General features: G+C 41.8%; 1 protein-coding gene across 1 annotated transcript; it reads right to left on the bottom strand.

Annotated features, from left to right (window-relative positions):
- Positions 1–1,958: 1,958 nt before the first annotated feature.
- gtf3c2 (general transcription factor IIIC, polypeptide 2, beta) lies at positions 1,959–17,520 on the bottom strand. The gene is made up of 19 exons (XM_070926053.1): positions 17,496–17,520; positions 16,602–17,190; positions 16,275–16,420; positions 15,398–15,603; positions 15,032–15,117; positions 14,791–14,868; positions 14,297–14,398; positions 13,974–14,201; positions 13,632–13,743; positions 13,392–13,509; positions 8,703–8,734; positions 8,450–8,579; positions 8,039–8,183; positions 5,051–5,212; positions 4,846–4,924; positions 4,594–4,722; positions 4,038–4,328; positions 3,112–3,219; positions 1,959–2,159 (listed from the first exon to the last, which is right to left on the bottom strand). The coding sequence occupies exons 1-19, from the start codon at positions 17,518–17,520 to the stop codon at positions 1,959–1,961; spliced, it is 2,967 nt and encodes a 988-aa protein (XP_070782154.1).
- Between the last annotated feature and the right edge of the window lie 3,574 nt (positions 17,521–21,094).

Below are 21,094 nucleotides of genomic sequence, written 5' to 3'. Positions count from 1 at the left end.
CTAATCCAGGCACTAAGCAGGGCATTAGACACTTCACCTCACCACAAGGTCCAAAAGTAGCTGTTCTGCGGCTTTCGATCACATTACATGATCTTCATCAGCAGATGGAATTTGCCCGTTTGTCCTGGACTTGTAAAAGTTTAAATTTGTATTTTTCTTAGCACTTTAAGGAAACAGCAGTTGAACATTTTGGCTACTCGTGGACCTTGTGATACGATTGTTTTGCCAGCTGCTGTTTCCAAAGTCAAGAGTGAACTGTCAGCTTTATTTAATACTTACTCAAATATTTGTTTTTACTTCAAAAACATTTATTACACTTTATTTATTACATTTCAAAAATAGCAACACAACCAAAGAGCAGGCGCTGTACATTTTGATGCTTTAAGATTTACAAGTTAACGATAATGTCGTCAGTAATGACTGACGACATTATCGTAAACTGTCTGAGATCTGTAAATCATTTTCAAAACCCCTAATTTAACTTAGAGGAAAACACGTTTTAGACAACCTCTAAAAAAAGAGACAGCTGTGTCTGTAAATAATAACATTTTCCAATTTGTTTCGCAGACACTGAAAAATAAGGTCATGTCACGACACTGCAGCTGTTATCATTTAAAAAATAATGAATCAAAATCTTTGAATCATCAGAATAACGAAGTTTGACAGGTAAAGAAAAGGACAATGAAAAAAAAAAACCAAAAACTAAAATTTGTCATTTATAAACATTACGTCCAGCAGAGTTACAATAAAAAAATATTCAAGTATTTCCCCTCAGTTATAGCCTGAGTTTAATGGTAAAAGAGAAAAAATGATCAATTACAAAAATACAGCAGCAAGAATGAGCTTAAAGATACACTCCAGTGTTTCCCAGCCAGCTGTTGATGTTTTGAAACATCATCAGTGAGGTGGTGCTATAACAAAACCAGGAAGTGTATCTTAAGCATGTTGTCAAGAGACCAACGCTTAGCACACACTGTAATGATCGCTGAGCTCCGGAGAACTAAACTACAAACTGCAGTGGAATGTGTTGCCGATTACAAAACCAAAATAATGTGCAAGAGAGCCTCAAGGTTTTAGGTTTACCCAGTTTCTCCCTCCGTTCTCAACATCCTCCATTTTGTGACCAGAAAGACTTTCGCTTCGCCAACGAGAAGAATAACGAGTAACGTTCAAGTCTGTTGCACCTGTAACCACAACCCAACAGTGATGTCACGGTGTACGGACACACCCTGAAGTACACTTCTGCATCACCGTAGACAACTGTAACCACTGGAGGTCAGCAAAAACATGATTTTAAGTTGTTCTCAATTTAAAAAGCTGCAGGTATTAATTACTTTTCCTGAGTGTAGGGGATTTAATAACCAGTGAATGCAGCTGATAAGTTACATTTCTGTTATCTTGGACTGCTGTCAACAACGGACTCACTGTCATGTTTGCCATTTGCAATTTGTATGCCAAATAATCATCAGACCATTAGGTGGAAACTGCTGATGTGGTACGTTTTAAGCAAGGCACCAGCTGCTCAAACTTCTGGGAACTATGGGAAAGTAAAGCGGTGTTCAGTTCAGTTTTAGAGTGTGGAGGTGGTGAGGTTACAGGAGGAAACTCTCCATTAAACTGGAACAACATCAGGCAGAACTCCAACTAGAGGAAGAGGTTCAGTTCATGAAAGAGTACCATTGAGCTGCTGCTGCTGCTGCTGATGAAGAAATGCCACAAAACCTGCAAATAATTTAGTTTTTCCTACTTAAATATAAAGCTGAGTTGGTCGATCTTTTGTTTTATATCATTGCTGGCCATTGATGGACACATGAGACAGTAAATGTATACAGTACTGTACTGTATGTGCTAATGAAATGTTGTTTTCTTCATTCTTAAACTGTTTTTTGCAGGTTTGTGTTTCGTGCAGCGTGACAGCGTGATCCACCTTCTGATTCTGTCGAGGAGTTGAACTCTTGCTATAGCTCGTCCGTCACAGTTTGGACGGCCTCCTTCTGGTCCTTTGGCGAGTACAGTGCGTTGAACTGGGCCTGGTTCTCGCTTATCATCTTCTTGGCCCTGCAGGTGATCATACTCCTCAGACAGTTCAGTCTGACCAGACCTGTGTGGCCCGCGGACACCACCCAGGTGTGGCAGCACATGTTGGGGTTGAAACGCACCTGAGGAGAGGAGGAAGATTAAACACTTCTCGTCTGTGCTCACAATATCTGCAGCTCGTCATCAGAGGTCAGTTAAATTTCCAAAACGCAACATAAAATCTGTATTTGTAGCTGCAGACTCCTGTGAGTCAAGTTTCTCACAGTTTGAACACAAACTTAAAACACAAAACAACAAATTACCGGATACAAACCAGCTTTTTGTCATCATCATCATCATCATCATCATCAAGCTGCAGGAAGTTGAGGGAAATCCAGTCGTTAATGTCTCTGATGCACTCAATCAGTTAATTAAAGGAAATTCCAATATCTTTCTACTAATAATACTTTTATTCAAGTAGTTTTTGTCCACTCCTCCCTCCTCTGTGAGTGAGTCAGCTGTAGCTCTCAGTGAGTCAATATCATCCTCTTCCTCTCTCTACCGACGCTCATTTATCCCTCTCTTCATCACCATAAATCCCCCTGGTGTTCCTCTTCTTTTATCTTTCCTGGAGTCGGTCTCTTCCTCTTTCTCATCCATTTATCCCCTTCAGACAAAGAGCCGGTCAAAGACCTCGTGGCGTGTTTTGTTTTTGAGATCATCCCATGAAGTGCCCGTCCATCATCTCATCCCAGAGGGCACCGGGACACCCTCCACTCTGCCCCTCTTAAAATTAAACACATCAAATCCTCAAATGGCTGCTTTCCATCTCCCCCTCCCTCCCTCCTTCCAGCAAGGGTGACATTTTTCTCATTTTACACATCATTACATTCAGCCCGTCTTTATAGCTGCCCATCAGAGGAGGAGAGAGAAGAGGGAGGAGGAAGATGCTCGTCTCCCATCCCTCACCTCTGTTTCCATTCTTTCCATTCTAGTGTTTATCTTTCTCTTCCCTCCTGCTTCCTGTTGAGCTGCAGCCGGAGTCTGATGATACCTGCACTGTGTGTGTGTGTGTGTGTGTGTGTGTGTAGATACCTTGTGTAGTGCAGCCAATGGCATCTCATCCATGTTCATCTTTGCCTTCACCTCCGTGTCTTTCATGCGTTTCCACACAGCTCGTTTCTCGCTTCCTGTAAAGGTCCGCTGGAAGTCGGAGGAAATTATTATTATTTTAAATCTTCTAAATCTAAATTATATTATACAGTCATTTAACAGTGTTAATAAACCAATAATACGGTTTAAATGTTATCTGGGTGTTATTAATTGATACAATCATCACTTTAATTGATACGATCAACTGATGATCGGGATGGATGAGGGTGGCTGTATCTCATTTAATTGGTATGTAATTCTGTCACTTGATATTCACGGTTTTATGTGAGCTTGCATGTTGAGTTTTGGCATTTGTTTTACATGCTTTAAGTGTATTATATTTTACTTATCTTATGTAAAAAGTCTGTGAGTGTTCAATATGTCACATGGCCGCACGAAAAACCAATGATGATGCATTTTTGAAAGCCTACACCAGACTCATTAGTCTATCGATTGTCTGATTAGTGTCACACTGGTGTCTGCAGCCTGTGCTCACTCCCAACACAAAGTTTTAATGTTCTTTCTATGCAGATTTGATCTCTCGGATCTCACCTGGATACAAATTTAAGTTTAACAGAAAAACAAAAATAAAAACAGTAAGAAAATAACTGGAAAATGTTGATTGTTAGCAGCTATTAGTCGCTAGTAGTGGCCTATAAAAGACATGTTATTGGATCCCTATTGGCTATTTTCTAATTGTTCCCTAAGCCTAGGGCAGGGTGTGACATCTTTTTACACTGGAGCTGATGATACCCATGTTTTTGTTTCAATAACAAAACCTTAGCTTATTTTCTTTTATTCTTTCCAATTTAATTTCTTTAATTATAACAAATGAAGCACTTCGTGACCTGGTTTTTGAATCTACCCACCATGTCGTTGTCTGTGTGGTGGAGGCAGTACTTCTTCACAGCCTCTTTGTACGTCTGGAAGCGCAGAGGGGGACTTTTATCCTTCCTACGTCTTCCTCCGTCTCTTCCGTTTTCATTATCGTTGTCATTCCCTGCTTCAGATTCAGCATCCGGCCCTTCTCCGTCTCCTCCTTCCTGCTCTTCTACAGCATCTCCCTCCTCTTCCTCCTCCTCCTCCTCCTGCACTCCTCCCATCTCTTGATTTTCTTCTTTAGTTGCATCATGAGGAACCAGAGATGTTAAGTAGACGGGCTGGAGACACAGGGTGAGGGGACAGTTAGCTTTGTCTTCAGATCCTTTCAGCAAATACAGTGTTTGCTTCTACCATTGAAACTTCTCTGAAGATTCTTTATTCAATCTGTTTTAAATATGTTTTGGCAGTAACATAACATCAAATTATTATCTTACAAAGGTGATTACAGCTAGGTGCAAGAAATGAATAGGAAGAAAAACAACATAAACAAAAAAAGCAGTACAGGAAAGAGAATAAAATGAAGAAAAAGAACAGAAAACTTACAAAACGTCTCTCTAAGGTGCGTTTGACATATTGAGGACAGTAGCTTATCTGAGGTAACAGGGCGAGGATCACTTCACCAATGCTGTCTGATGTCACCACACTGTTCAACCACTCAGTGTAAGATATGGACTGCAGTGAAACAGAAAGAGACCAATCAGCATTTAGATCTTAGCCTTTTCTTCCTAAAGAGTGAAGCTAATCTACCTTGTGCCCCATGGCTGACGGAGGGGATGCCAACACAGGCACACTCACCCACAAAGTGCCTGTCCTGGGAACTGCGAAGACGGTGCGCATGCTATGGTCAAAGAAGTGAACTCCATGAGAACCATTCCTGAATTCAAAAATAAAACCCGACAGAATTAAACATGAAATAATGAAGCATGTTGACCCTCATGTACACTCTTTCATATTTATAGACGTTATGACACAAAAACCCCCCCCAGAGAAGCTGTCTTACGCTGCATAGGCGGTCTCCTGGGCCAACAGGAGGCCAGGTGCATTCAGTGGCCAGTAGATTTCATTGGTCAGATAGCGCTTCAGAACAGTGATGGGCTCATAGAGCCTCCTCAGATCCCACGTCTTCACATAGCGGTCTTCTCCGGCTGTCACCAACAGGTATCTGAGAGGAAAAGAGATTTGACAACTCAACAGATAGAACGCTGTCAGTGGCCATTTTTGATTTAAGACATGTTAATGGTGGACAGCAATCCAGGATTTCTATTAGTGGAAAATGTAAAAATGGCTGAATATTTATAGCCTGACTGATTTTTGAGGCTTATATCAATATTGGTAATTCAACAAATGCACTGCAGGACATTTTCCAGTTGTGAACAAACTTGTCACTACTCTCTGGTGGACAAACTACATTTCAAAACATATCTTTGGCATTTCTGCACTTGAATTCCTTGTCATTTATCGGCTGACATATACACTGATAACAATATATCTGCTAACATCGGCTGATATATTGGCCGAGCTCTACTGAATATGTGAATTTACTTGTGATGCAAAAGCTTGAACACAGAACTGGAACGCGTCACCCCCCCTTACATTGATCAAATCTGACAGCGGTGTCTGCCATAAAACAAATGAAGACGGAGCAATCAATACAACCGGTGACAAAAACGGGTATGAATGTGGACAGCAGACAGAAAAGATGACAAACTGTTCAGGTGAGGGAAAAGAAAAGAAAGTGGAACAGAAAGAAGGGTAGTTTTATCTCTTTCAGCACGACAGTGTAATTAAAAAGCAGTGATCCAGACGAGATATGTGTCCTCTCTGCTGCCAGGAGGGCGACTCTCTCGGGAGGATTAATCTTGTTATTCACGTACGCACCTTTGGTTCAACTTTAGGTTCACAGCTTTTATGTCTGCCTTTACAGAAAAGCAACTCAGAGGCGTGAAGCACAAATGTTAAATAACGGACAGAGGAACATGGCTGTTCATCAAATCAGCATCAGATCTGCACAGAGATGAACGGCGCTGCAGAGAAATTACAACACACCAGACCAAATTCACTGTAGTTCACGTTTAGCGGTAATATCTGCATTACTGGGAGTGCTGGTAAGTGATCTCAAGTGATCCTGCTGGCAGCTCTCAGTCTCCCCTTTGGATGCTAAGCTAATGTTAGCTAACATTATAATGTCACTGAAGTGAAAACAAGCTGCTCAGCTCTGAATGTCTGGAGACGATTAAAACATTATTGAGAGGTATCTGTTAGCATTAGCTGCTGGTCAGTACTCGACTGCTAAAAGGCTGCTACATACAAGGCTGGAAGATTACAAACCCTGTTGAACTAATACGCAAGATTAAGGTCAAACTGATGCTGCAGAGTGTCAGCAGAGTTTGAAAGCTGATGCTGATATCTCATATTTTGACCTGATGGTCAATACGCATTTACAAAATGTTCTCAAAAAATGCTTTTCAGCATTTCTCCGAGAATTGTTATCGAATTGTGTTCATGTCAAGGCAGAAAAGCGTTTGTGAAGACATTTACATCATGAGGCACCAAAAGCCACATGAATCTTGTTTTTAGGTGGGTGGTAAGCACCTTAAAAACTGATGACTAGCCTTATCTCTTTAACATCAGAGGTGGACGACGCTCTGACTGGCCAATATCAGATTTTTAATAAAAAGCCAGTTTTGGCCCGGGATGTGTGCTGACTTACACAGCGTTTCAGTGAATCCTTCTAGCTGATATTAGTGATGTAAATGACTCCATCTTTCTCCTCATCTGCTGCGTAATGGAGCAGAGAAAAAGACGGATGAAACCGTCTGTACGAGGGCATAAGTGAAATGTTGAGCTATGACCTTTTATCACATATCGAATATTGGCCGATCAGTGTTCACCTCAGAGTCAAAGTCATACACAGAATAAAGCATGTACTCACTTCAAGAAAAGTTACGAGCAGTTTCTGTATTAAAGTAGAGTATTTCCTCCTGTAGTTGTGGCTAAGACCTAATTTTTAACGGCCAAATAAAGAAAATTATAACAACAGCCTGTTATTATCTTAAAATCTAGTAACAATTCAAGTATTTTTGTCCAAGCAAGACCCAGAAAATGTGTGCATGGACTTATCTAACTAGTCTGGACTACATTAAAGGTGTCTTTACAGGTCTCTCCAAAAAAGCAATCAGATATCTGCAGCTTGTTCATTAGTTATTTATTCCTTAAAAATTAAAGTGAATAAACACCTAATAAAATAAATAAATAGCACCAAAAAGAGACTGAAAGGTGGGGCACAAATAGAGTAATTTAGGGAAGATCTTACTCGAGGTCACCTGAGCTCAGAGAGGCTGCAGCCTGGAGGTCAGTGGGTGTCGACTCGCAGAGAGATAAGTGTCACTTCATCTGAATGGTGACAGCCTAGAGAAGAGATGGCTGCGGGCCCGGCCTTGTACCCTGCGTTTTGAGTTAGTGCCTGAATACACTGGAGCAAGGGCTTTCCTGCCAAACTTCAGCCCAAATATCTGCTTTTAAGATGTGTTGTGCTGCCTTTGGCCGATAGTACCAGAGCTGGCTTGAACCCACATTTTAATTGGCCGTGAATGAAACTGCCAGACTAAAGTAAAATACTACAAAAAGATAAACAAGCAAACAGAAAATCTTCCTATCCATTATTTCTTTCTTTGCCTGGGTGAGGGTTTCCCTTTGAAACTGCTTTTACGATCAGGGTTACACAAATAAACTTGATTTGCCTGAAACATGGCAACATATCATGCAGTGACAAGCTGAGCAGTTAAAAGATAAATTATTGTATTTGGAGACTGGTTAAAGCTAGTAGTTAAATTAGTCTTTCTTGTGCATGTATACAGGAATCTTACACTATGATAAACACAGAGAGATCAAATTGAATATCTGACAGTTGTCCTTCATCCCACATTCATGACTAATGATGCGACAGTGAAAATGCAGCGTCAGCACACAGGTGAGATGAAGTGTCTACCTGGAGGCAGGACAGAAGGCCAGGGCCCGGACTGCGTGGTCGTGAGCCTGGAGGCATCGATAGGGCAGCAGGCTGAGAGACTCGTCGGACTCTCGCACTCGCAACAGCGCGGACTTCGTGGACAGATCCCACAGTCCTACAACACCTGGGGAGAAAATACTGGCTCAAATTATATTCTTTTAACTTGCAAAAGACGGTGTGCGCGCTCAAATAAAGATGAAACATCGGGAAAGCAACGTAAAGCAACTAGCTCATGAAGACAGAGACCATATTTGTAAGAAAAATAAACACTTTTTCAACAAGAATAAAATGCACACGGGTGAACCTGAGGGGATTCAGACCGTGCATTTGTTTGTTCTTTCAAACGCTGAAGCAATTAATCAAGAACATCTCCAAGAAATCAATTCATACCATCATAGAATCCAATAGCCATTACATTGTGTGGTTTTTCAGGCAGCCAATCCATAGACAGGACTTGACCACTCCTTTCATTGCGAGGAGCTTTGAAGGAGCCCAGCTTCAGTGTCAACACTCCCGCCGCCTGAGGAAAACAACAGCAGGTATTTAATACATATACATTAGGTATTTAATAATTAATGAGAACGTGGGCAGAATTCAGCGAGGTAAAGAGAGAAGGTTTGAGATTAAATGAGAAAGAGCCTACCTGGTATACTGGCAACTGTTGGCTGTTTTTTCCTGCGGAGAAAAACAAACAAACACACCTTGGTTAAGTGTTTATCGGTACGATAATTACAACTAAAAATTGGAATCTATACAACGAGCATAACAATGAGCATTTTCAGAGAACAAAAGCTAGAATCTAGCATTGAATGTAAACATGGGAAACTTGTGTTTTGTACGCAGCGAGCATCACGGGCTCGGCTCCACACGGTGACCACACCCAGCTCTGATGTAGCTCTGCACGACAGCGCAATACATCCAGTAGGGCGTGGCGGAGCATGCAGCAGAACGAGCAGGATTATTAATCTGGGTGTAGTTTCCCTTCCACATGAGTAAAGTCAGAATGTTAACGTGCTAACTTGCAGCATGTTAGCATTAAGCTCAGAGTGTAACTGAAGGGAAGGTCATTTGTTTTAGAGGTACCCTGACGTGAACTGAAGTGTGGAGACTTTGACCTGTTGATGGCACTCGACGTGAACTCACGGGATCACCAACGTTAAGCAAAAGGTTTACAGCAATCTTTCCAATAGTTGTCGGCATCTCCAGAGCCCCTCCCCTGGCGTGGTTCAAAACGACTGGACGTTAAGCACCACTTTAGAAGTAATTCTGCTGTGCCTGCCTTGACGATCACTGTTGTGTTTAATAGATGTAAAATCCAATAATGGAAAAAAATAAAATAAAAAAGGTGTCAGACTGTTCCCCGTCATTAGTTTTCTCTCCTCCTCCAGTTCAGATTACTGAAGAGATCAGATCAATACTGTGTCCTCCTCACTCCTCCAGACCTTCCTTCAACTTACCTCGGCTTCAGAAAAACACACACTCGTACTTTTATAAAAGCCTCTTATGTCCTAAATCAAGTCCAGACCGATGTTCAGACCCTGGCTGAACCTAGCATGGCTTCACAACCTCAAGCTGAGTGATACCTGTATTTACCGCCTTTACCTTTTCATGAAATGACAAAATAAAGAAATTCTGCCAATTCAAACAACACTGTTTTCCATTATTCTCCATGTTTAACATGCAACGACCACGTTTTATGACCCGAAACATGACAAACCTTTCAAGTCTATAGATTTAAACAACAATTCTGTGGTTTAGCAAAGATGTGTCCATTGCTATAGCAGCAGAAGTGAGCCCCCGTTTGAACTGTAATAACGAGAATTTGCTAGTGACAAACAGTCTGGTATAACTGATGATGGTAATTAGCTTCCATCATACGCAGGGTTTGTTTTTTAGAGGCAATAAATTAACATTAATACAGCTAATGTGAATAAAAGTACGACACACACTAAAAGCACTTTAACTTGGCCTTCCTGTGACCTCCTTCCCCGCCCAATCCTAAGTAAGTCCTTGATGATTGACAGAGTAGAGATCCAAGAGGTGTCGGCTACTAGACCTAAAATTCATAGCTTACAACACTAACAACCGGCTCGGTGATGCATCTTCTTTGTCATTTCAATTATAGATCCTTGTCTGACGGAGAACGGTGCTGTAAATTATGTGCGTTCACTATGCCATCTCACATTCTCTCTTTTGTCTGTTTGTTCTCCACCCAGCCACTCCCCCCCCCCTCCACCCCCACCCCCCTCCGCCCTCCATTTCTGCAGCTTTAACAGCCTCCTCTTCTCATTCACTTGCTCATTCATTCTGGTGACTGGACAGCCAAAAGCCATTTATAATTATCTGTCGCAAACAGCACTGGGCTGACACACACACACACACACACACACACACACACACACACACACACACACACACACATACACACACATACACACACATACACACACATACACACACATACATACACATACATACATACACACACACACACACACACACACACACACACACACACTGTTTAACCCTTTCCAAACCAATTTCACCTTTAACCCTTTCAGCCGATACTGAATCTCAGGGGAATTCTTTCCACCCATGGTCATGTAAGATAGCTAATCTGCATTCAATTTGTGCTCATCATGTCAAGTGAGAAGCTATAAAGAAATTCCCTGGTCATTTTTCACTTGATTAAATGTACCGTCACCATCCCCATCCTGCCCCGGCCAGTCGAGCTGATGAAAGGTATTTTTCTGCTAAATAAACTGCAGGCCAGCGGCTGAAAATGTGAGAGTCTGAGCAAACGGAAATGCCCACATCCTTCCCGCAAATCACAAAATCTTCATATGAATATTTTTCAAAATGCTTCAAAGTTAATGTGAGGGTAGAGTCTGTCTGCGGAGGAGTCTGTGGGAACAAGGCTGCTTGGCTGCTACATGCACCTTTTGTTCATGTGTTCTCTCATTCAATGCTGTATTTCTGCTTTAGCATGTCAGCATGTTAACATTTGCTAGCATGTGCTAAGTAGCGCTAAAGCACAGTTAAGATTGATGGGGACGTGGTTCATTTTAAAAAAGGTATTTGGTCATAAAAGTATGAGACAAATTGTAATTTTGACCTGCTGGTGGAGCAACATGAAAAGTCACTAGGATTTATCCTCCGGGAAACAACATAACTTGTAGACGTTAAGATATTTCACGAGATAATTAAAAATGTTTTTGGCACCTCAAGTCTGGTAGCTAGCGTGGCTAAAGAGAAAACAGATGGATGTCCATGCGTTTTAATTTGCAAGACTAAAATAAAACCAATAACACCGAATTCTTGGAAATGTTGCCATTAAATGTTGATATTTTTTGTCCACAAGGGAAAAATTGTGGGCAGGCGGTGATGCCTAAAGCTTGCTTCATACTTTCCGCGTCTGTGTGACGTACATGTCGTCATCTGCCGATGTAATCCAGAGTACTGGGGATGCTGCTGTACTGTATTCCCCCTCCCTGGTCCCACATTATATTTTCTCTTTTTGCCCTTTTCTTCTTGTTCAGCCACAAAAAAAAACCCAAACACACTTCTTCACTCTTCTTCTTCATTTTTATGGTGGCTGATAAACAACGTTATGCTGCATTATCGCCACACACTGGAAAGCAGTGTGGATGGGGGAAATGTCCGCACGTCCGGTACAACTCTGCAGCGGTCTGGACGCGGAGGAAAGGTCAAGGGTTTTCAAAACTATTAGTCCTATGGGACTGCAAGCTAGCCACTGTCGGTGCTCGTCAAGGTGTGTTGCTCTGGACCAAACATGTAGAGACCAATCAACTGGAAAACCTCACTACTCTGAGGCTCTGCCGCAAGCAGAATAAATGTTGAATTTATATACCATAGTGACTATTGGTGTTTTACTTCATCGATTTTTTAATCGCGCCGGCCTTTCAAAAGCAGGCTCTTCGCTATGATTGAGGACACCGATGTCGTGTCAAGTGTAGAGAAAGATTTAGACCTTCATGTTGGGAGAAAAATACAGAAAATGTAATTTGACAGTTGATTGAACAAATGAGACTTTTTTTTGTTGGTGCATTGGTCAAACTTAAACACTCAATCAGATTAGCCTGTACTGCAGACACACACACACACACACACACATACATACACACATGTGCAGACATAACCAGGTTTCTGTGTATGATGGATGTTGCAGATGAGCTGGCCATTAATCTCATTCATACAGTCTTCTATCAGCAGAGCCCCAGAGGCAGCTGACCCAGTCATCTGAATAGACTACACCACAGACTCCAGCGTCTGCAACGTTACATATACTCACACTCTGTGTCTGCATGTGTTTTCAGTTCTTTCAGAGGACTTTGATAGACCCCCAAAGAGACTGAGGGTCTTCATGGATACTGTGCTTTTATTGAATATGAAATCCAGACCAGTTAATGATGTCCATGTCTGATACAATGCTGTTTGACTGATTGCACACTTAGTTCAGATTGTGTTTAAACCGCCTGTAACCTGAAATCATTCTAATGAGACCAGAGCTAAAACAATCACGTGATAAGTCGATCAACAAAGAAATATTTTGATAGTCAATCATTCCTTTAAGTCATTTTGTCTATCTTAAATGCCAAACATGAATTTGTTGCAGCTTCTCTGTTGTGACGATCTGCTTTTTACATCAGTGTAAACTGAATATCTTAAAGTTTTTGGCTGTTGGTCGGACAAAAAAAAGCAATCTGAAGACGTGATCCTGGGCTTTAAGACGCTCTGATGGCCATTTGTCACTACTGTCAGATATTTCATAGGCCAAATGATGAATCAATTAATTGAGACAATGCTTTTTCACAAATATTTTGACAATGTGGTCGTGATAATCTGTGTGATAACACGCTTCTTCTACCTCTAAAATTCCACGAACGAAGAATGTGAAATTGAGTAAGGGAGGTGTGTAACACACTGCAGCAAAGCTAATGTCAGAATTAGCAGTTGGTGGGGTTCAGCGAGATGTGAACAAATCCATAGTCCAGCTGTTCACTGATACAATGCTGCTTTACTGCAGTCGTGTGTCCTTTCAGGCTACAGCAGGATTCAGGTGTCCAACACACCGACATCAGGCTTTAGAAAGGCAACACTGCCCTCTGCTGGACACAGGACACACCTCATTTTCTGGTCAAGTCAGCGTTGTGCATTGGTCAGTAAGATTGTAAGATCATTTTTACAGTAAAGAAAACTGTAATACCACTATATTGTTGTTACAATACTTTTAATTGAATGGTTATAAATATTGAAAACACATCTGAAGATCATAGAAGATCATCATCAAAGATAATATTCACAGACTTACCAGAGTTAGCTAGCTTCTTGTTGGAGAGCAGAGCATCAGGGTGGGGGAGGCTGTAAATGGTGACCACACTGGAGGAGGCGGCAACTGCCAGAAGACCCAGTCTGGGCAGGAAAGGGGCCTTTGGGGGTGGGGGTGGTTTAATATTGCTAAGTATTAGCTATACACATCTCCAGATCAAATATGCTAATACAGGCTTTCAAAAACTCATGTGTGTGGAAGCCCACTTTGAAAACACCTTACCTTTCTGTCACAGCTGGGAGGCTCCCAGCCTCCAGCAGGACACCACTTTAGATGCCAGATGAAGCCTTTGTCCTGGGCCAAGCCGTAGGCCAAGGCAGGCTGGGAGTCCGGTCTGCAGAGACAGAGGGGGAAACTATATTATGAACATTAAAGGTGAGAAAGACAACAATGGTGGGTTGATTGAGGATTTGATTCCTCTGGAAATGTCAAAATAAACTCTGGCAGCGATGTAGCCAGTTTAACACAAATCCATCAGCTGACTGCGCAACAAAATAGTGAAAGGTACAGAAGCCTTGATCCAAAAAATGATCACTATCAGGCCTCAAATAACCTCAGCTGTACCTGTTGTTGTACTCCAGCTGGCCCACATCCCACAGCTGAACAAGACCAGGTCCGGTGTACGTCTTGTTGACATAGTGCTGGTCGTCCATCCCTCGATGGCAGGCCAGAGCTATGTACTGGGATGCCGGCGCACCATCAGGTGTAGGACACCACTCCATGGCCCAGACCGGTCCACCTGCATACAGCAACATGTCCCAGCGTTCCGGGTGAGCAGGCACGGTTTCGAACCTGGTCCGGTGTATAAACAGAACGGGTTTAAAAACAGGAACAAATGAGGATTTTACTTCAAAAATGCCAAATCTGTCTTTTTTGCTCAGTGTAACCTGCTGAGTCGCTGCACAGGCGTCTCCTCCTTACTGAGTCCTTCTCTGGACACTCTGAAAGCAGCCGACCGAAGCTCCTGAGGCAGGTACTTCTCCAAATCGCTAAATAACACATACGATAAAAAAACTTTTTAATATTCACTCGCACAAGAGAAGTTCAATGCAATAAGAAAATTCCCACCACAACAACACGTACAGCAGATACTCGCCTGGCAGGGTTGATGATGCACACATAAAATGTCTACTACTTCAATTACCAAGTGTGTTAATAACACAACTGTGCTTCTAGTTGGCCAAATAGGTTACATCACAACAGTGTACAACACCGTAGTGAGTAAGTGAATACATTTATTTATAAAGCACCCTTCAAGTGCAGAAAGTCAAGTGTTACACAATATAAAATGGTAAAACTTTAACTTTATTTTGATCACTTTACAAGCCCCCTTTATCATTGTATAAAACTGGATTATCCCACTAATTACAAGGTTAACTACCTCTGTGATACAGCGTGCCAGTCAGTGGTGGAGGGGACCCACTCTGGGAACACCCAGCTGCTGTAGTGCTCCTCGCGGCTGGAAAACACACACACACACACACACACACACACACACACACACACACACACACACACACACAATAATACGTCACAAATAATAAAAAAAGATCCTCCGTTGGTAAAACAAGGTGGGCAGACACAACCACAACTACACTGCAGCGGTGAGCGAAGCTACTTACAATTTCTTGGTGATCTCGGTGGACTCCCAAACTGTCTTCATGATGTTGCTGTTGAGCCCGTTGGGGGTTTTGACGATCGGGCCCGTCTGCAGGAGGAAAGGAGATTGGGTGAGTTGGACTGTCCCCATTCTGAGCATTTTGTATTGCTCACTTTTCAATTCTGCAGAGATCTAAATTGTGTCTTTAAGACCACATTAATTATTATTACATTGAATCCATCGACTTGTAAATGAATGAATGCGAGTAAAATGTGATCGCAACCAATAACAAACCAAACCAAAAGCTTAACATCCAGATGAAAAGGGAAAGTCATCTTTCTTTCAATGTCAGGCCACCACATTTCAAAGAGATAAGAAAACTACTAACATTGGTCCTGTTGACGTGGAAAGACGCTGGACGTCTTCCACCTGTCCCCAGGTCTGAGTCCGAGCCCGAGTCCTCTGCTTCTTCTTCTTCTTCTTCATCATCTTCCATCTCCTCAACCTCCACATCCTCAACATCTGGAACGAAGTCCTCATCATCTGCAGGATCACTGTCATACTCGGGACGCTTCCTCTTTTGGCCTTTCCGTCCTGCAGGGACGTAACGAAGAATAACTCATGTCAGAATACGCTGGGATCTTAACTGCTATTAGTGGATCTATTTTTGACTAATCACATTGATTTGCATAATGTTCAAGATTGGCCAAACATAACTAAAGACAATAAAGGGGACGTTACTTTTGTTTAAATAGTACAGAAAGGTCAGTGGTAATGGTTGCCCAATGGCCCAAGCCAGTAGAGAACCACACTAAACTTGAGAACTTACTGTCCTGCTGTGTATATGTGTGACCTCTGCCTGTAGCCTGCCCGGACCCCTGACCCCTGACCCACAACTACCATGACAGGAAATGCTGGGACATGCATGTGCACATTAGCCTCTTATCTTATCGACGGCCACGTTGACATGGGCACGCTGACGTGGGCACAGTGACACCGCAGTCAGGAATGGATGAATGAAAACAACAACATCCACACGATAAAAGATGCCACTCTCACATATCCACGCAGCTCATCTTTTGACTATCTTCAAATGTCTTTGTAGCTTGTGACACATATTATAAAAGTAGACAAGACACTAGGCAGCCAAAGCATTAGAGCGTCAAGAAGAACGTCTGCCGTTATTGGTGCATTGAGAGAAAGAGGCGGTGCTTAGCATCGGTCAGGTGTCGTCATTGTTGTTGGTTACGTGGTGGTGAGTGTACCTTTGCTTCCTTTGAGACTTTTCCGCTCTGTGACTGGGTCTGGTTTTGAGTGGGTGATATCACTGTTGGCCCCCCGCTGGGAACCTGACTCATCACTGGGATGACTGAGCACTTCTTTTGCCAAAATGTGGAGGTACTTCAATGCCCTGGAGAAATGTTTGCAACATTTTTAATATAAGATCACTGAATTGCTTGTATATTGTAGTCCTGAATATGTCTGAAGCCCCATACCTCTACATGTAAATTACACTTTATTTACACCTAGACAGAACAAACTATGCTGTAGCTGAATACAGTGAATATAATGACACACGACATGTAACTTACACTATGGCAGCACCTCTCCTGCGGCGGCCACTTGGTTGGGTCTCCTCCTCTGGTTCAATCGGAGGTCCCCCTTGAGCCTCCTTACATGGTGGTTCTGCTTCCACTTCCTGTGCAGGCTGCTTCCTCACGTACTTTCTCTTTGGCTTTGGCGTCCCATTTTCCTGCTGCTCAGTATCTACAACTCCACCCTCCCCAGGTGGGAGCCCCCGATCAGTGGTGGGAGTTTTTTTGGCAGGAGTTCTTCTGGTGGGAGTTTTTTTGGCGGGAGTCTTTTTTGTCGGGGTCTTCTTGGCTCTAACTGTCTTTTTCGGAGTTTCCTCTAAGATTTTTCCATCAGACTCTTGAGGTGTTTCGTCAGTTGCTTCTTTTCCCCCATCTGCAGTCTGTTGTGTGGCATTTTTAGCTTTCCCTCTCTTTGCCGGAGTCTTTTTAGAAGCAGCTCCCCTTCCTCCGGAGCTCTTTCTGGGTGGTTTTTGCTGCAAACTTTCATCAGTTTCATAATCCAAATATTTTGAATTTTTCTTCCGTTGTCGTCCTTTGGAGCTGGGTGTTAGATCACAATGCTGCTCTGACGGCTCCTCCTCTTGTCCTGCGAGGAGACAGTGCAGTATATATATAACTTAAATCAATTAAATAAATTAAAATCAGAAACATACTGAACAGGGAATAGTTGTTAAATGGGCAAAATGGGACAGTGTTGCTGAAACAACGTCCAATGTAGCATCACAAAGTGTTCAGGCTAGCTTGTCACTAGGTGCACTCCTCCACAAATGACCAGAGTAGTCAACAGTCTGTCACTTCCTATTGCTACAGTATCATGGCATTGATTCAAAAGTACAAATTTCTAATTTAAATGTAATTGCCAGTCAAAAAAAAGAAGCTGGTACTGGAAACCTTGTCCAGAGTCAATGGGATCCATAGGCCCTGGGTTTCTTGTGCTGTGGTTGTCTTGTCAGATGCCTCCTCATGTGTGGAGCCCGGTCCTTGCTGCTGCTCAGACCTGAAACAGAAACACCACACCACAATATCTGTAACATTACTTACTGAAAATATGGGACAAACAAACAAACTGAAGATTCATTTCTAAAAAGGTATACTGTACACATACAGTAAGGTTTCATCATAATACCTCAGTGATTCCTCCTTTGGCCTGGACTGCCACGATTCAACAGCCTGTAAAAACAGTAAGTAATATTACCAGACATTTAACTGTAATTTCCATTGCCTTACACATTGCAAAATAGATATTTGTTTAAAACAATTACTGTGGAAACGTGGAGTCGCAGAGCCACGCGTAATACCGATATCACCTCGATATCCCGGGACCAGAGCCTGACAAACCAAACCTCATTCAGTAATGAGACAGTTTTATGGTCTCTCTTGTACTGGCAAGAGTAAACATGGAAGACATGGACGAAAACTTAAGAATCCTAATAATATTGAACCACTCAACAATTCGGCATATCTTTCAAATATCACACACACACCAAGTATGAAGTTATTTAAGTAACACACTTTTGTTACTCATTTGTTTTCCCAGTGACTCACGTCTTCTCCTAGCTATTAAGCTAACACCACACAGCTAACGCTAACTGGCTAAAGTGGCTGTGGAGTGAAGCGCTTCTTACACCGACCTTAAGTAACTGTAATACTCTTCAAATCGGCCGGTAACCGACAAACATTACCGAGATTACTACTAGCATCGTTAAAAACTCACCCCGCATGAAACACAGGCTTCCTCCTCGGTGGCGAAGGGCGAAACGCCTCGTACCGAACCCGGGAAGCTAGTCTGGCCACTCGGGATCGAGTCCCAAACTCTGCTACCGGGAAGGACACTGTGGACGATCACCGGAGCCGTAAAGACATCACCGACATATATAAATCCAGCCGTTACTCTTTCTTGAACGGTAAAATATAAACACCACCAGCGTTGTTTCCACTGACTCAGGTTGCTGAAACTCACATTCCGCTTACATCAGACCGCCATGTTACCGTACAGGCATGGTGGCCCACACCGCCCCCTATCAGCTGAAAGTGGAACGACAACGATTAACGACTGTGGCAGCCATGAGTTCAACCCTCACAATCTCCCCGAATATCACAAGTCATTCAACAGTAGTTCCAAACCTGGAGGAGATAAATCTGAGGGGTCCCACAGGATAAATTATTCAGACTATTGCCTCATTATTGTTTAATATTTTCCTTGTGCTAATGGATCACATGTAGACCACAGGTGAAGGTAAATCAACCCATCCCTGCACAAAGAGCTGGGTCACTCAGCCCATGAACAGCATCTGCCCATTGGTCTCTCATTGGACAGTGTGTACTTTATTGGTGTCTAACTATATTGCATAATTAGTTTGTAGTTTTCTTTGGCATTCGTTGATTGATTTTTAAATACTAATTAAATTATCTTTCTTAAGCAAACAGACTGGGGAAGTTTAAACCAGGAGTGCAGAATACCACACAGGTGGTATGAAATAATAATTTAAATGCTGTTGAAACAACACTTTTCCTTTATGTAATAATCTCTCGCTTTAGCCTGGTTTTGATGTCTTTTGTCCTTCAGATCATGACAGGTGAGGACCGCTGCTGCAGGAAGGCCGAGGTGCAAAGGTCAAGAGCAGTGACCCCACTGGGTGAACCTGTGGACGGACAGAATGCAGAAAATACAAAACATTAGCCAGGCAGGTGCTTGTATTAAGGACCAGATGCTTTGTGACCTCTTACAGTCCCCACATCGTTGTTACTGAAGACACAGAGCCACAGATGACCATGAATTAAACTTTTAATTATCTGTGGTTATAACACTGCTGGTACTATGAAATAGCAGCACATAACTTTCTAAAAAACAAGTAATAACATATTAAATTTACAGATTTTTAATTATGTCCCACAAAATGGAAAAATTAAGTGCTTTCTTCATGTGTTTACAAACGATACAAGACTACTAACAGAACCTTTATTCAAATCTGGCCTAGATTATATATACTGTTTAATTTCTGTATGGATGGAGATGGTGGGGGCACAATAAGAACAGTTCTTCATTCATTCAGAGCTCCTTCACTGTGCTGTTAATAACACTACTTTTCACTTTACTTCAGGAGGTCAGGACCAACTCAAAGATTTTACATGTTCACTAAAGACCCTAATATACGGGATCTGAGGGGGTTGATGGGTTCAAAACCAACCAGTCAAAGATAATTTAGATTTCTGGCTTTCAAGACTCATGTATTGTAGCTGTTTTGGTTCTGTCACCTACAGTAGGGGACAACTGCTCTGTTGGCAATAAATACAAAAATTATAACAACACAGGCTTTCTGTTTCCACTGAATCTGGATTACAGAACTGTGCTGTACCAGCATTAAGAGGAATAAATGCTACTGTAAGTAAAGTAACAGCAGGAAGACAAAGGTGCAAAAGACTGGATGGTTTATCCTATGAAATATGTTTCAGTTATTGAATTACTGGCCTGACTTCACTCAAATATTAACACTTTCTTTCTCTGATGAAGGGATAAAAAACATTTAGTCCGGGACCAGGGCTGCTTCATGAAACACATGTAAAGTCTCTTAAAGCTGAGCATTGCTGTCCTTAGTGCCATCAAACAGTTCAAAGTGCATGCATGGTGATAAAGATTTGGTCACAAGCGTAAGTGGACGTGGGAGGTATTTCATCGGCGAGGAAACGTCTACATTTACATTTGAGACACTGATCAACCAATTATCAACGGAAAAACAAATAAAAAGAAATAGCTACTCAAAATCAGACTTATTTGTTGAGACATTCCTCTAATCTTTGCTTTGTTGGAAACAACTGATTTAGGTGATGAATAATAATCATAAGAACTATCTTATTATAATTATTATTAAGAAGTACTGGATATTTAGCATGAACAGTAATATATATTGTTATCACCAAAGATGGAGACTCTTGAAAAAAGAGTTTGTAACCTGAAATAAAACAAAAACTAGATTTATGTATACAGAGGTCCAAATGATATAAAATCATGCTTTTTGAAATACTTCCCACGTACTTTTAAACTTAAACAACACGGGCTGTTCTTTCAAAAGGCATCTGATGGAGGGCCATGAAGGGTAAAGCACTTTAAACAGAATCACATACAGTAAATATTTCTGACAGAATATCTTTCACATACTTTGTTAAAGACAGATTAACAGATTAAAGGGTACTCCTCTTTGAAAGTTTCAAATCAAGACAAATGATGAAAATTAATGGTCGCTTTCTTTTAGAGGAAAACCGGCTTAACAGAAGTGCACGACAGAAGGGAAACCAATAACCATATACATTCATAAATGCAAAAAAAAAAGTTTAAAAGAAAAATATACAAAATAGTGTTAAAACATCACAAACAAGTGACTGACAACCATCCATAACCATATACCACTATAGTAGATACAAAATGCAGAGTACATAAACAACATTAGGCTACATGCTATCGGTTAAATATTCTGTGAGACAGAAAAAAAACA

The sequence above is a fragment of the Enoplosus armatus genome, chromosome 19 (assembly GCF_043641665.1).
Source record: "Enoplosus armatus isolate fEnoArm2 chromosome 19, fEnoArm2.hap1, whole genome shotgun sequence".
In the NCBI taxonomy this organism is placed as follows: Eukaryota; Metazoa; Chordata; class Actinopteri; order Centrarchiformes; family Enoplosidae; genus Enoplosus; species Enoplosus armatus.
Note: the sequence above shows the minus strand (reverse complement) of the source record. Positions and strands in the feature narration are given on the sequence as shown.